This window comes from Chelonia mydas, chromosome 2 (genome assembly GCF_015237465.2).
Source record: "Chelonia mydas isolate rCheMyd1 chromosome 2, rCheMyd1.pri.v2, whole genome shotgun sequence".
Lineage (NCBI taxonomy): Eukaryota > Metazoa > Chordata > Testudines > Cheloniidae > Chelonia > Chelonia mydas.
This window is the reverse complement of record NC_057850.1, coordinates 183,372,459-183,386,496: the sequence shown is the minus strand read 5'-3', so window position 1 is coordinate 183,386,496 and position 14,038 is coordinate 183,372,459. Positions and strand designations below refer to the sequence as shown.

At 43.8% G+C, this 14,038-nt stretch overlaps 1 protein-coding gene across 13 annotated transcripts in view; it reads left to right on the top strand.

The window, feature by feature from the left end:
• FYCO1 (FYVE and coiled-coil domain autophagy adaptor 1) overlaps positions 1-14,038 on the top strand; it is an 85,230-nt gene that overhangs the window by 66,141 nt on the left and 5,051 nt on the right. For 12 of the 13 annotated variants that reach the window (XR_006288913.1, XM_043540782.1, XM_043540783.1 and 9 more), the window contains 3 exons: positions 8,532-8,627; positions 10,571-10,781; positions 13,308-13,417. Coding sequence is in view for 12 of the 13 variants with exons in the window: in XM_043540782.1 (XP_043396717.1) it covers positions 8,532-8,627; positions 10,571-10,781; positions 13,308-13,417 (417 nt within the window). In the remaining variant the exon portion in view is untranslated. Of the gene's footprint in view, positions 1-2,409; positions 2,432-8,531; positions 8,628-10,570; positions 10,782-13,307; positions 13,418-14,038 lie in introns of those variants that run through there. The other variant, XM_043540788.1, reaches the window with a different exon arrangement.

Genomic DNA, 14,038 nt, shown 5'->3' with positions numbered 1-14,038 from the left:
CTTGCACCAGCAGGTGGAAGGCTACTCAATCTTCTCCCACCCAACTATGAAGAGGCTCCTTAAAGGAAACCTCTTCCCACAACCTAGGGCTTCCACTACGCAATGGGAACACAACCTTGTGTTAAAGGGCCTAACCAGACTGCTATTTGAACCCATGGCCACTTGTTCGTTAATTCGCTTTTCCATGAAGATGGCATTCCTCATTGCCATTACCTCTGCAAGAAGGATAGGGGATATGGTGGCCTTGATGGCACATCCCATGTTTACTGTGTTCTTCCCTGGCAAGGTCACACTCAGACCACATCCAAAGTTCATTCCAAAAGTGACTTCTACATTTCACATGAATCAACTTATTCAGTTCCCAACATTTTATCCAAAACCTCATAAGAATAATTGAGAGGTCATCCTCCGTACGCTAGATGTGAGAAGAGCCTTTTATTTGGACAGGACAGAGTTCTTTAGAAAATCTCCAAGACTCTTCCTCTCTGTTGTGGATAGATCGAAGGGAGCAGCGATCAGCTCAGTGACTCTCCCAGTGGGCCTCTGGCTGTATTAAACTCTGCTAGTAATTGTGGGGGGTAACACCCCATCCTCAAGACACATGCACTCCACAAGGTCAGTTTCCTCGTCAATTGCCTTTTTTAAGCTATGTGGGCATCTGCACATGACTTTGCAGATCACTATGCCATACTGGGGTATTCGGCTTCGGACGCCCAATTCACGGCCTCAGTATTGTCATCTATATCAGACTCGACTGTGAAGTCCCAGCCTCCAGCAGTGGGTGCTGCTCGGGAGTCACCTGCAGTGAAGCACTCACAGGGACACTACTCGAAGAAGAAGTTACTCACCCTGTGCAGTAATGATGGTTCTTCAAGATGTGTGTCCCTATGGATGCTCCACGACCCACCCACCTGCCCTCTGTTTCAGAGTTCCCCTACTGACTCTGCTGTAGAGAAGGAACCGAGGAGGGAATGCCTGCGCACAGCGGCTGGGCTAGTGGCTGGAGGGGAGCTTTGCATGTGTAGGTGGGACGGACTACTATTGAAATTCTCTGAGTGACAGCACGGAGGCGCACACACATCTACAGTGGAGCACCTATAAGGATACTTACAGTGGAGCACCCGAAGGGACAGATATCTGAAAGAACCATCATTACTGCACAAGGTGAGTAACTTCTTCTTCCCCAAAGCTTAGCATTTCCCTCGAGGTAAGTAGCTCCCACTTATCCCACATAACCCCCTTGCTTCAGGTTTCCATCGGCTTATGTGCAGACCCTGCCCCTCTTTCTCTGCTTCTGGGGATGCTCTTTTAACAGTTCTCAAGTTCTTTAAGATTTTCTTCCCCTCTTCCAAACTGAGAGATTGCTATGTTCTTCTAGAGACCAGACTTCAAAGGCTTTGACCGCTGTACTGTCAGTTGAGTACCAGTGATCAGGCTATCTAATGGCCACTTGACTTTGATTCTGCAAATAGGGAAAAACCACTTAAGACTGTTTGAACCCCTCATTAACCTTTGGCAAGCAACACCCTAACCATCAAACAGAGTCACATAATATTCTTTAAAAAATACAGGTGTCTCTCACCTTCTTCACAAGTTGTTTCATTGATTTCTCCTCCTAATGGAAACAAGGCCCCAAATATTGACTAACACTCAGACAAAAAGAGGCAACAATAGATTGATGAATACACATAAATCTTGGAGTTAAGTTTCTGGTACAAATAGTTGCATTTTGAAGCTCAAATACTCTTTTCATTAATACCAAGTGTAACAGTCAGATCTAGTTAGGATTAGATAAAACAAATGGTGTATATATTTGAAGGTACAGCAAAGAAAGCAGAAAACAAAAATTTTTAAACAATAACTGCTTAATGGGCCATCCGCGGAAAGATCGTTCAAGCTAATTTATCAATTTAGCTACATGAATAGGCCAATTAACTCAATTCAAACCATGTCTGAAACCTGCTTGCTATCTAACAGCCAAAGATCTCTCTCCCTCAGATCATGTGTGTGGGGGTGTCCTTCCCCTTGGAGGAAATATTTCCCCATAGTGCTATTGGCCCTATTTCATGTGTGGGCACCATGCCTCTGGGATTCCTCAGGGAGCCCATTCCTGTGTGACTTGTGATAAATCCTTTTACAAGTGGAAAACACACTGTTAACAATATCAGAACATCTACTGTTCTATCAAGAACAAAGGGAAATTCACCACTCTGCATAGTTTCAGTAACTCTCTGTCTAAATCATGATTCTAATCTGTTTCCTCCTTTGACTCATGAACCACATTTCCATAAATCACCTTTGATCTTCTACTCTAAGCAGCATCTCAGCATAAAAAGCTTGGGAATTGCTGACTGCTTGATGTTACCTGCTATGTTATATTAACAGCCCTCTGTACGGTTTGTCTGTAAGGTACTGAAGTGTGACTGAATGGCTGCTGAACCTCAGGATCTCCACTGAAAATAAGATGTGTGTCCATGAAGCTGTCCCAGTAAGAAAAAAATTAATATTAAATGTATTGTTACAATAGCATTGATCAATTCAAAGGGTGTTTAGTCTTGCAGTCATTAATAGCTTCATGCTAGGAATTGTACTCTTTGTTCAATGAATGAACGAACAGCTTACTGAAGAATTGTGGCTTTAAGCCACTGTCCTCGTCGGCAGGGTTGAGCGACAGTTGTGCACTGGCAGCTGCTCCCTCCTGCAAGTTCTTGACTCTGCAATGATTCATGACCTCTGGGTAAAAGTTTTAATGCTGCTAGAAGCTGACAGCTCTAATCATTCTCTAATAGACCCAATCAACCACAAGGGTCCTCCTTGTCCTCATCGCTCACTGCATAGACAACGATTGTAATAAACAAATGTCCTGAACCATCAGCAAGGCCACTTGTCTTACGAGCCTACATTTTGTACCACTGTCTTTTACCCCACAAAATTCACTTTCCATTACAGCCCATCATCAGAATAATGAAACATGCTTTGCATTTATAGAACACTTCATGGCCAGATCCAGTATAAGTTTCACCTCCCTGTGCCAGGCTAGCCCCATGTGCTGGAGGGGGACTTCAGACCATGTTGCTACTCTCTGCCCTCTATCAGGGGTTCAGGGTTAGAGGGCAGCTTTGAAATCTGCCAGCATCTCCACAGGAAACCCACGCACAACAGCTGTTGAGGAGATGTACTGTATCTGTGTATTCCCCAACTGTCCTGGCCTCACACATTCTCTGGCCAGTGACAAATGCTTTTTAGGCTGTGCTGTCCCCCTGAGTGGGAAGTTTGTCATCATCACAATCTGCCCTCCCACAGCAGACGTTCTGTCTCAGGGGCTTTATTCATGGGAACAAACTGACTTCTGGCCTAGGATTTAAACCTGCACCTTCAAAGCATGGTTCAGAGTCTGAGTTCAGACTAGAACTCAAAATTTGCTTATTTGAAACTCTTCACTGCTGAACCTCCAGTACACAGTATTTGGCTGGAAACGGAGCTTGAACAGGCTTTGCTCCGCCTTCAAATCCCTCCTTAAAACTTTCCTTTGCCATGGTGCAAGGTACAAAAAACTTGGCAATGTTTACGCAGATTATATGCTGAGACTACTGCAGATCATACTGACTAGTACTGTGTCTTTGTTTCTTTGTGCTTCCCCATTTGTCTGTATCCAGTTGTTGTCTCTTGTCTTATACTTTGATTGTAAACTCTTTGGGGAAGGAACCATTTTTTTGTTCTGTGTCTGTACAGCACCTAGCACAATGGTGTCCTGGTCCAAGTCTTGAGCTCCCAGGCACTGCCGCATACAAATAATAACTAATAATTGAAGCCCTACTTCATTTGTGATATTGCAGAAATTGTGGATCCCGCAATATTAGGCTTCCACTGAAATTTTAATTTTAATTAGCTTACTTTGCACAGTCCACAATTTTGTATATATTTTGAGTATGCAATTAGTATTGCACTAACAATCAAAATGTATAAAATGTAAAAAGCTAAAGTGACTGGACTCGATTTCTACAGCAGTTGTGTTAAGACTTTTCGTCTTCTGAATTTGATATTGTACCAGTCAAGTTTTTTTGTTTTTTTGTTTTTTTTAAATTAATGTAATATAGTTGCAGCAAAATGTCTGGTTATCAAAAAAAAATTTACGTAATGCTTGAGTGTTTATATCATTCCAGCCAGGGACACCAGAATGGGGTGGGGAGGAGGCATGGCCCTCCCACTCCCCAGGCAGGTGGAGGGTCTGCGGCTTCCCGGCTTGGCTCCGGCTTCTGGCTTGGCCGGGGGTGGGACCTCAAGGGGAAGAGAAGAGGCAAGGGAGGGGCCCTGCTCCCCCCCACACTTTTGGGATGGCTCTGCCGCCCTTGCCAGCAAATTTTTCTTAAACAAATAGGTCTACTCTGGCTTTTCCAAATTACCACTATGAATAAAGGTGCATTATTACTTTTCCGTGATTTTCCATGTCTTGTTCACAACTCAGCCACAATTATTTGAAGATCATACCACAATTCAAGTAGGGCCTTACTAATAATAATCATGTAAGGTAAATTCTCTTTGGACAAGAAATTAAACCGGAAATTCTATGAGGAGTTCGACTGGCAGTATTTCATAATTTCTTCTTCCAGATGGAAGCTCAGAAGCTTGTGAAAATGGAAAATGATGGTGGGAAAGTTAAACAAGCAAGTTTTATTCAAGTTTGGCTTCTGAAAGTAGCAAAAGCTCAGTTGTTTCCTATTTTGTTCAACTGGAGCACTAATCCTCACTCAAAATGCTATCATAATATTTCTACTTTAATTTCGGGGGGGGGGAAGGGTTGTGAAAAATATTTTCCATTCTTTAGTTCTTTATTCTTTATTCAGTCATGTCATTTGATCCATTCTGCTTTTAAAAGAAAGAAAAGCAAAACAATCTGAACACTCTTATATGGCCGAGAAAGAGTTATGTACATGATGCAAACCGTAGGAACAACCTTGCTCAATGAGTGATGTACTGCCACCTAGTGAGGCTAGATAAATATACAGAATTATATTCTGTAAGTTAATGGAACACCACTGACCTCTATAGGCCACAGTCTTCACTGGTGTAACTCTGGTGTTCTCAATGGAGTGATACCAGGAATGAATTTGGACCATTGACTTCAGTGGAGTAAAAAGAACGAGGAATACTTGTGGCACCTTAGAGACTAGCAAATTTATTGGGCATAAGTTTTCGTGGGCTAAAGCCCACTTCATCAGATGCAAAATACAGTAAGAAGATAGGTTTCAGAGTAACAGCCGTGTTAGTCTGTATTCGCAAAAAGAAAAGGAGTACTTGTGGCACCTTAGAGACTAACCAATTTATTTAAGCATAAGCTTTCTTGAGCTACAGCTCACTTCATTGGATGCTCACGAAAGCTTATGCTCAAATAAATTGGTTAGTCTCTAAGGTGCCACAAGTACTCCTTTTCTTTTAGTAGGAAGATAGATAGATATACACACATACATACAGAGAACATGAAAAAATGGGTGTTGCCATATCAACTCTAACGAAACTAATCAATTAAGGTGGGTTATTATCAGCAGGAGGAAAAAAAAAAACTTTTGTAGTGATAATCAGGATGGCTCATTTCAAACAGTTGACAAGAAGGTATAAGTAACAGTAGGGGAAAAATTAGCATGGGGAAATAGTTTTTACTTTGTGTAATGACCCATCCACTCCCAGTCTTTATCGAAGCCTAATTTAATGGTGTCCAGTTTGCAAATTAATTCCGGTTCTGCAGTTTCTTGTTGGAGTCTGCTTTTGAAGGTTTTTTTGTTGAAGAATCATGACTTTTAGGTCTGTAATTGAGTTTACCAGGGAGGTTGAAGTGTTCTCCGACTGTTTTTTGAATGTTATAATTCTTGATGTCTGATTTGTGTCCATTTATTCTTTTGCATAGAGACTGTCCGGTTTGGCCAATGTACATGGCAGAGGGGCACTGCTGGCACATGATGGCATATATCCCATTGGTAGATGTGCAGGTGAATGAGCCTCTGATGGTGTGGCTGATGTAATTAGGTCCAATGGTGTCCCTTGAATAGATATGTGGACAGAGTTGGCAACAGGCTTTGTTGCAAGGATAGGTTCCTGGGTTAGTGTTTTTGTTGTGTGGTGTGTGGTTGCTGGTGAGTATTTGCTTCAGGTTGGGGGGCTGTCGTTAAGCAAGGAGTAGCATCACGTAACTGAGGTGAGAAGATGGCCAATGAGTCAACTTGTGCTGTGACAAATATAGTGGAAAAGGTGTCAAGTCAGGTGTAAGCTGTCAGAAAATGAGTAAACATGGCATAGTGTACCTGGCACTTATTTGATGCTCAATGGGTGGGCAGAATTCGTTGCACTTACCAGTTAAATTGCAAAGCAAGTTGAGGAGAGGGCCAAGTGAGACAATGTACAAGGCCAGCAGCCACAAAGAGCAAGGACCTCAACAGAATAGTAAAAAAGCGTGTGTTTGGTCAGGGGATGGAACATGCCTGCACATGTTGCCCCCGTCGTTTAATGTATAGTCCAAGGAGCCAGTAAAGAGTGTGGGATTAATGGATTAATTAGGGAACTTTAATATCATGGCACAAATGCTGACAGCAGAGTCTGAGCCACTTATAGCAAAGACAGAAGAATGATTTTTGCTGTGGCAAATTGTTTAAGGATGTCTATGCTGCAAAACTAGAAGTCACGGGAGGAGACTGAGCAAAGGAAAACTCTAGTCTGAGTATAATGGAAAATAGCCCACAAGGAGGTGGTGGAAGCCGCATTCCTTGATCTCATTGAAACTAGACTGGGCAAAGTACTGTAGAATGTACTGGAGGGAGAAGTGTTACATTGGCTGAGAGCTGGACTAACCAACCTAATAGATCTCTTCCATCTCTAATTTACTTAGGCACAGCTTTGGAGGGGGCAGCAGTAGGCCAAGGAACTACAGGAAAACATGAATCATAATTCTACACCTGACAAGCCATTTTGAGTTTATGTAACTTGCTTGTATAATGCATGTTGTTTGTAACACACTGGGTGCAGATGGTGTGACCTAGTGGTTGGAACAGCAATCTGGCCTAGTTATTGGAGCAGAATCAGAAAGCAGAACCAGAGGTGTGGACAGGGGACAAGGCAGTGATCAGATCCAGGAATCAGGAGTTCTGAGGGAGGCAGGTACTAGGGCAGGAGCAGGGACAGGCACTGGTTAGAGCAAGGGGTCCAGGTCCTGGGGTCGGTACCCTAGAGGGGCAACACTGTCAGGAACTCAGATGGCTCCTTGCATGGTCGCCTAGCAACCCAATGAGCTTGTCTGGGCCCAATGAACTCTCAGTGAGTGACTGTGCTCCCTGATTGGACAGAAGAGCCACCAGATCCCTATTTAAGCCTGATAGCAACAGCAGCACAGTGTCTGCTCAGTGCGTTCCATGACTGCAGTTGTGTAAGACCTGCTTCTTGTACCAGCCCTTGCAGTTGGGTGACAGTAGAATCCAAGCCTCCGTCCAAGTTCTAGGCTGGGGGGGGCGGGGACAGGAGGCTCTGCACAGTGCTCTCGCCCACAGGCACCGCCCCCCCAGCTCCCATTGGCCAGGAACCAGCCAATGGGAGTGCGGAGCTGGTGCTTGGGGCAGGAGCAGCTCACGGAGCCCCATGGAGCCCCCCCCCCCCCCCCCCCCCCCCCCCCCCCGCCTAGCAGCCGGACCTGCTGTCCGCTTCTGGGGCCCAGCGCGGTGCCAGGACAGGTAGGGACTAGCCTGCCTGAGATTCGCAGCACCGCCGACTGAACTTTTAACAGCCAGGTTAGCAGTGCTGACCGGAGCCAGCAGGGTCCTTTTCAACCGGGTGTTCTGGGCAAAAACCGGACACCTGGTCACCCTAATGTCTATACTGATAAATGCCGTGTCTTCCACTAAATATCTAAGTATCTTGGAGACCTTGTCCGCTTTGTTGTTGTGCTGTTTTGTTTAGGGGTATGCAGACAGTGGACTGGATTCTACTGTCACCCAACTGTAACTTGATTGATTTCAGTAAGATCATATCTTGGTTCACATTACCATAAGTGAGAGAAGAATCTGGCCTATTCAATATAGTTCATCACTTTACCCCTCACTGTGGATTTTCTCACTCTTACTGTGGGGAAGCAGGCCTTGGAAGTAAGGGATGGTTTTGGGACAAGGTTTGAGCTTGATTCCTGGCCTGTCCAGACTTCCTGGCAAGTCACTTCAATCTGTCAGTGCCTCTGTTTCCCATCCTTAAAAATGGAGCTAGGCAAAGGGTAGGAGAAAGGAATCATTGCTATCTTCTCTATTTAGTCTTTGGGGCAGGAACTGTCCCTTACTGATGTATGTACACTGGGGCTGCATACTGGGGCTGCAGTCTTGATCAAGGCCTCTAGGTGGTGCTGTGTTAAAGTAGTAAAGATAATCAAGTTTGGCCCACAGTAAATGAAAAGAGCCTACTGCAGGAGGCAAGTGCGGAAGGAGTACTACGGAAATTACTTGTCTCCGTGTTGTGCTGTTTCAGAGAATATTTAATAACAGGTTTTTTCCTTCTTGCCACAGAAACAGCACGTATAATTCTTCGACCTTGGATGACTCAGAAGAATTGCAAGTGGCCCAAGACTCTGAGATATGTTTGCTGAAGTCAGGAGAACTGATGTAAGCAGAACAGCTTCATTACCGCCCAGTTTAAAGAAAAACTGCCAAATGGGCGTCTTGGATATCATCTTGGTCGACTCGCACTGACCTCAGTGGGAGCAGACCGCATGCATCTGAGGGCAGGTCTTGGCCCTAAGAACAGCATCAAGGGGATATACGTTGGTTAAATAGTGGGTATGGGGGTGATAAGGAGAGAATCAGCTTGCCCTCCTGCCTGCCCATCCGTTTGGGCCAGAAAAATCTTCCCTCCCACTATTGCTAGAGTTCAGGGGGGACTGAGACCCTGTAAACAGAAATTGGAGAGAGGCTTTTGCACTTCAATACCCGGAGGAAGATATTGCTCAAAGCTCAATTAATCCGTGTTTGGTGGGCCTTTGCGGGAGGAGCTTATTTCCCACCAGCCACCTCTACCCAAAATGATTCTGGCATAGCTACTGCTGTCCATGGCTTCTGTCCTGATGGGTATGTATATGCCACAATAGGAGTAAACCTTCAAAAAAGCCCCAACCCAACCAGCACTTGTGTGCCCACAACCCCCTGCACACACACGACTCGAGTGCTAACATTTACATGCAGGGGCAATAGAGTGTGTCACTTGCACAGCAGCTAATAGAATTGATATGCACAAAACTCATCGTTCTTATCCCCACCCGTAGATGCCTCTTTTTGAAAATTTGGCTCAGGTGTGAGAAAGGTTTATACTTTGACTACAATAAGGTGATTTGGTCTGTGCTGGGATTTTGTTGTGGTCTTTCTGAGAGCCCAAGCAACAGCAGCTGTAACAAAATATACACCCAAACAATAGATTGAGGGGTGGGGGAAAGAAATGTTACCAGCTACTTAAAATTGAGGGTCGTCTGAGTTTAGTACTGTAGTTGTTTCACCTTAGGTAAGAACTAACATGAATAAAGCTAAACATTTCTCATTGGCCTAGGAACAGCAGTTATCATTAAAACTCAGCGTTTGCCAACGGGTGGCTGAGATACCACAGTGATCCCCATACTTAGAGTTGGAAATAACTATGGGAATTGTGTGATAGCTGCTGGCAAGTGCTGATTTTTGATGGCGGACAATGAATTTATTACAGTGTATCATAATACCAGAGATCACAGTTAGCTCTTTGCTCAGATGATTTCTCTTGATTCTAAATAATGATATATCAGACCAACTCCAGTGGAGACACTGGGGACTTGATCCTCCTCAGCTGGTTAATTGGTGAAACTTCATTGAAGACCATGAGCTGAGGATCTAATTACATAGATGTGAAATATATCACTATAGAGAGGCAGTCTGACAAAATGTTAAAGGGCTGAACTTCCCAAGGTCCTGAAGAGAATTCAGTTTCAATCTTAGGTTCCAAAAGTTGATACTTATTTAGTTTGCTTGTCCACTGACAATGTGAGCATCAGGGTTAATTATCCCAAAAGCCCCAGGACAGAGCACACTGTGACATTTAGTAGAACAGCTGCTCATGTTCACTTGCTCTGTAAATCTCCCTAAACATCCATTTCTCAGTATGAGTGATGTTAGTATGGTAAGTGACGTTGGCTTACATATAAAGGAGACAGCAGAGGGCAGCAGTCTTTTTCATGACATCTCCATTACAAACATGAAGTCATATACTCGCTGATCAAGAGAAACGACAGTGTTAAGTGACACTGAAGTCAAGTATCTGTATCACACTCAATATTACTTCTTTTTAACTACACTGGAATAAATGAATGAGTGAAGTCGCTGAATGCCAGCAGCAATAGAAAGCACTAGACTGTGATAATCTGGTCCTTGCTTTCATCCATAGCTGCATCTTCTAGACATTCCCCCAAAGTCACTGCGGAGTCTGCAGGAAGTAGGTCTGGCAAAGGAAAATAAAATATCAGCGTCCACTGTTCAGATGTCTTCACAATCTAACTTGATCCTCTCCAATGGTTATGTTTGTCTTTCAGGATAAAATTACCCCTTACAGTTGAAGAGATTTTAAATTTTGGGGAAGACAACAGGGAGCTGTTCGTTAAGTCCAGCACCTACAGCACCATCCCTATCACCGTGACAGAGACTGGCCTTACAATCAGCTGGGTGTTTTCATCAGACCCAAAGAGCATAGCATTCAGCGTTGTCTACCAAGAGTCAGAAGAAGCAACACTGGATCAGTGCAAAGTAAGGCAGTTATTTCAGGATGGGATTTTTTTCCTCACTGAGCTACCTCAGGAATTGCATTTCACCACATGAGGTGAATGAGTTTGTCTGGAGGAACCAGCAAGCTTACTTACCATGGCCCCAACAAGTGTCACTGGAAGTTGCATCGCTGTAGTAACAAATATGAAAATGTCAAAATGTCTCGTCAGGAGACATGTTCCTTGTCCAAAGTCCATTGCACTGTTCTGGTGGGAAGAAGTACACCTTTAATTATTTAGCGTTGCCTGGGGAAATAGGGTGACATTGCACTGACTGGCACTTTAGCTTCTGGTGTTTGTATTTAAAGTTAAATCACTGTCACTAAGCTAAACAATCAGCTCCTTCAGCTCCAACCTGCAAAATCTGTGTAGTGTTTAGTTTTTTTCCTTACGTCTAATGCAAAAGATAAATATTATTTGTAAATAGCATAAGGCTCGATCCAGCAGGGCTCTTAAACACAGGCCATCCGTTGAAAGATGAAGTAGTCAATGGGGCTACTCACAGATTTAAAATTAAGCGCGTGCTTCAGTGCTTTGCTGGATACGACCCAAAGTGCTCAACCTTTTGCAGGATCAGTGCAGAAAGCCCCACACTACATTCCTGATTCACACTGCGTGTGTCTTTTATAGGAAAAAAGGGGCCGTGTTAACCCTTGTTAAGCTAACTTATGTTAACTAACCTGTGTTAAAATTGTAGTGAAAACAAAGCAGTTGTAGTTTTAACCCTTGTTACTGGGGAGACCTAAGGTTTCCCATGACCAGCTAACACTGATTGAGGCCATGTCTTTACGTACAGCACTGCAGCAGCAGTGTATTACCAGTTCCCTGAGCCAGCCAGTGAAGCTTGTTTTTCTCTTAAGTTTATTTGGATCATTCTTCTTGTTTAATACACAGCTGGGGATAAGGAAACGTCAGCAGTGAAAAAAATGTAGGCCCCGTTCAGCTAAATACTGAAGCACATGCTTAATGTCATCGAAGGTCCACTGAAGTTAAATGTGTGCTTAAGTGCGTTTCTGAATGGGCCCATAAAGCTTGTTACCGGACGTTAATCCCACCAGCTGTGAAGTAAGAAATCTACAGGTTGAAACAATCCATTTTGCTTGTACGTGAAAAGCTCTCACACCAAGTTACCAGAATTTTTTCAAATCAGTTATCGGTACAAGTCCATTTTCCATTACACGGTGAGAGGGATAAATGGAATATCTCAGCAGTTTCCTGCTTGGAAAGTTAAAGTTCTCCTGATGATTGATTGAGGCACGACAGTACAGTTTGAGATATTAGGCTTCCCATAGTATCACCTACAGAAATGTTCTCCCTTTTCAATAGCATGGCAACCACCAGCAAAAGACTCAGAAACGCGAACTTTTCTTAGGAAAACCTTCCATTTCAAATATATTTTGATGCGGGATTTGTGGCTTTGTTTTTTTAATGCAGTATGTTCCACTGAGCAAAAACAATGGGCATTTTTTGGATAAAATACGAATAAAACATTCAGTTGGTGCTGCATTAAACGTGCAGTAATTTAAAAGGCCAAATTAAACTAGACACCATTGGAACTAATTTAGTACCCTCCCCCCCCCCCCCCCCCCGCAGTGTTGGTTTCACAAGTCCACACATGAGAGCTTTGAACTGAGTAGAGAGAGGTCAGGTCAGATCAGGCCTAGCTGTGGCTTCCTTCATGGGAACAAATGTCTCACCCCTTTCCACAGATGTCATGGGCCTGTTTCTCCTCTCTGACCAGTGCAGATTGGGAGCGTGGAAGTCAAGGGACTATACTGGTGTAAACCTGTTGTATGGGAGAGAAGAATCAGGCCACAGCTGTTTATGTGGCTTGACTGTTCTTTTTATAAGTTTTGTTTTTAATTATAGAAATATTAATGAGTAGCACTTATGTATCTTTGAAGTGTTTTTATACATATTAAATATTCAATGAAAGCTTATAACCAAGGGTATGTCTACACTGCGCACTCTTTACAGCGGTGTGTAGAGTGCATACACTGCATGCCCCCTAGCCCAGGTATAAATAGTAGTATAGATTTTGATGAACTACTTAGGTGAGTAGAGTACGGACATGGCAGAACGTTAGGGTGTATACCCTACCCAGCTCTCTACACTCCCCTCTCTACATGGCTATTTTTAGCAGTGAGATGTCCCACTGCCTCCCCAGGTGCCAGATCCTTTCATGGCTGTATGTACACTTCAGCAGGGACACAGTCTGCTTTTCACCACAGTGTGTAGCTACACATTCCTTACACACCACCACCATCATTGGTGTGCATTATAGATCTACTCCACATGTAAATGTCAGAAGAAGGTTGTCATAGGGAGACAGTTTAAATATGACCTGACATTCACTCGCAAGAATAGATAATACAAACCAAGAGAAATACATACACACAAGGAGGCCCTCTTGTTGCCACCAGGAAGGTATAAGTCTAAATATCTCTTCCAAACCTAGAGTAAAGGTAGAGCTTTGAAACCAAGTTCTGTTTTGATTTTTCAATTCCAGGTACTTATTCCTATGACCCGCTGCAACTCTCATAAGGAAACTATCAGAGGGCAGGTGAAAGCGAGAAACTGTGGTATCTACATACTGATATTTGACAACACCTTCTCTAGGTAGGTAGAGTCTGATTGTAGAGATTGAAATAAGCAGTGTTTCATCATGAATCCCATGCACTGCTACAAACTAGGGACCAAATGGCTAGGCAGCAGTTCTGCAGAAAAGGACCTAGGGGTTACAGTGGATGAGAAGCTGGATATGAGTCAACAGTGTGCCCTTGTTGCCAAGAAGGCTAATGGCATTTTGGGCTGTATGAGTAGGGGCATTGCCAGCAGATCGAGGGATGTGATCGTTCCCCTCTGTTCGACATTGGTGAGGCCTCATCTGGAGTACTGTGTCCAGTTTTGGGCCCCAAACTACAAGAAGGATGTAGAAAAATTGGAAAGCATCCAGCGGAGGGCAACAAAAATGATTAGGGGACTGGAACACATGACTTATGAGGAGAGGCTGAGGGAACTGGGATTGTTTAGTCTGCAGAAGAGAAGAATAAGGGGGGATTTGATAGCTGCTTTCAACTACCTGAAAGGGGGTTCCAAAGACGATGGATCTAGACTGTTCTCAGTGGTAGCAGATGACAGAACAAGGAGTAATGGTCTCAAATTGCAGTGGGGGAGGTTTAGGTTGGATATTAGGAAAAACGTTTTCACTGGGAGGGTGGTGAAGCACTGGAATGGGTT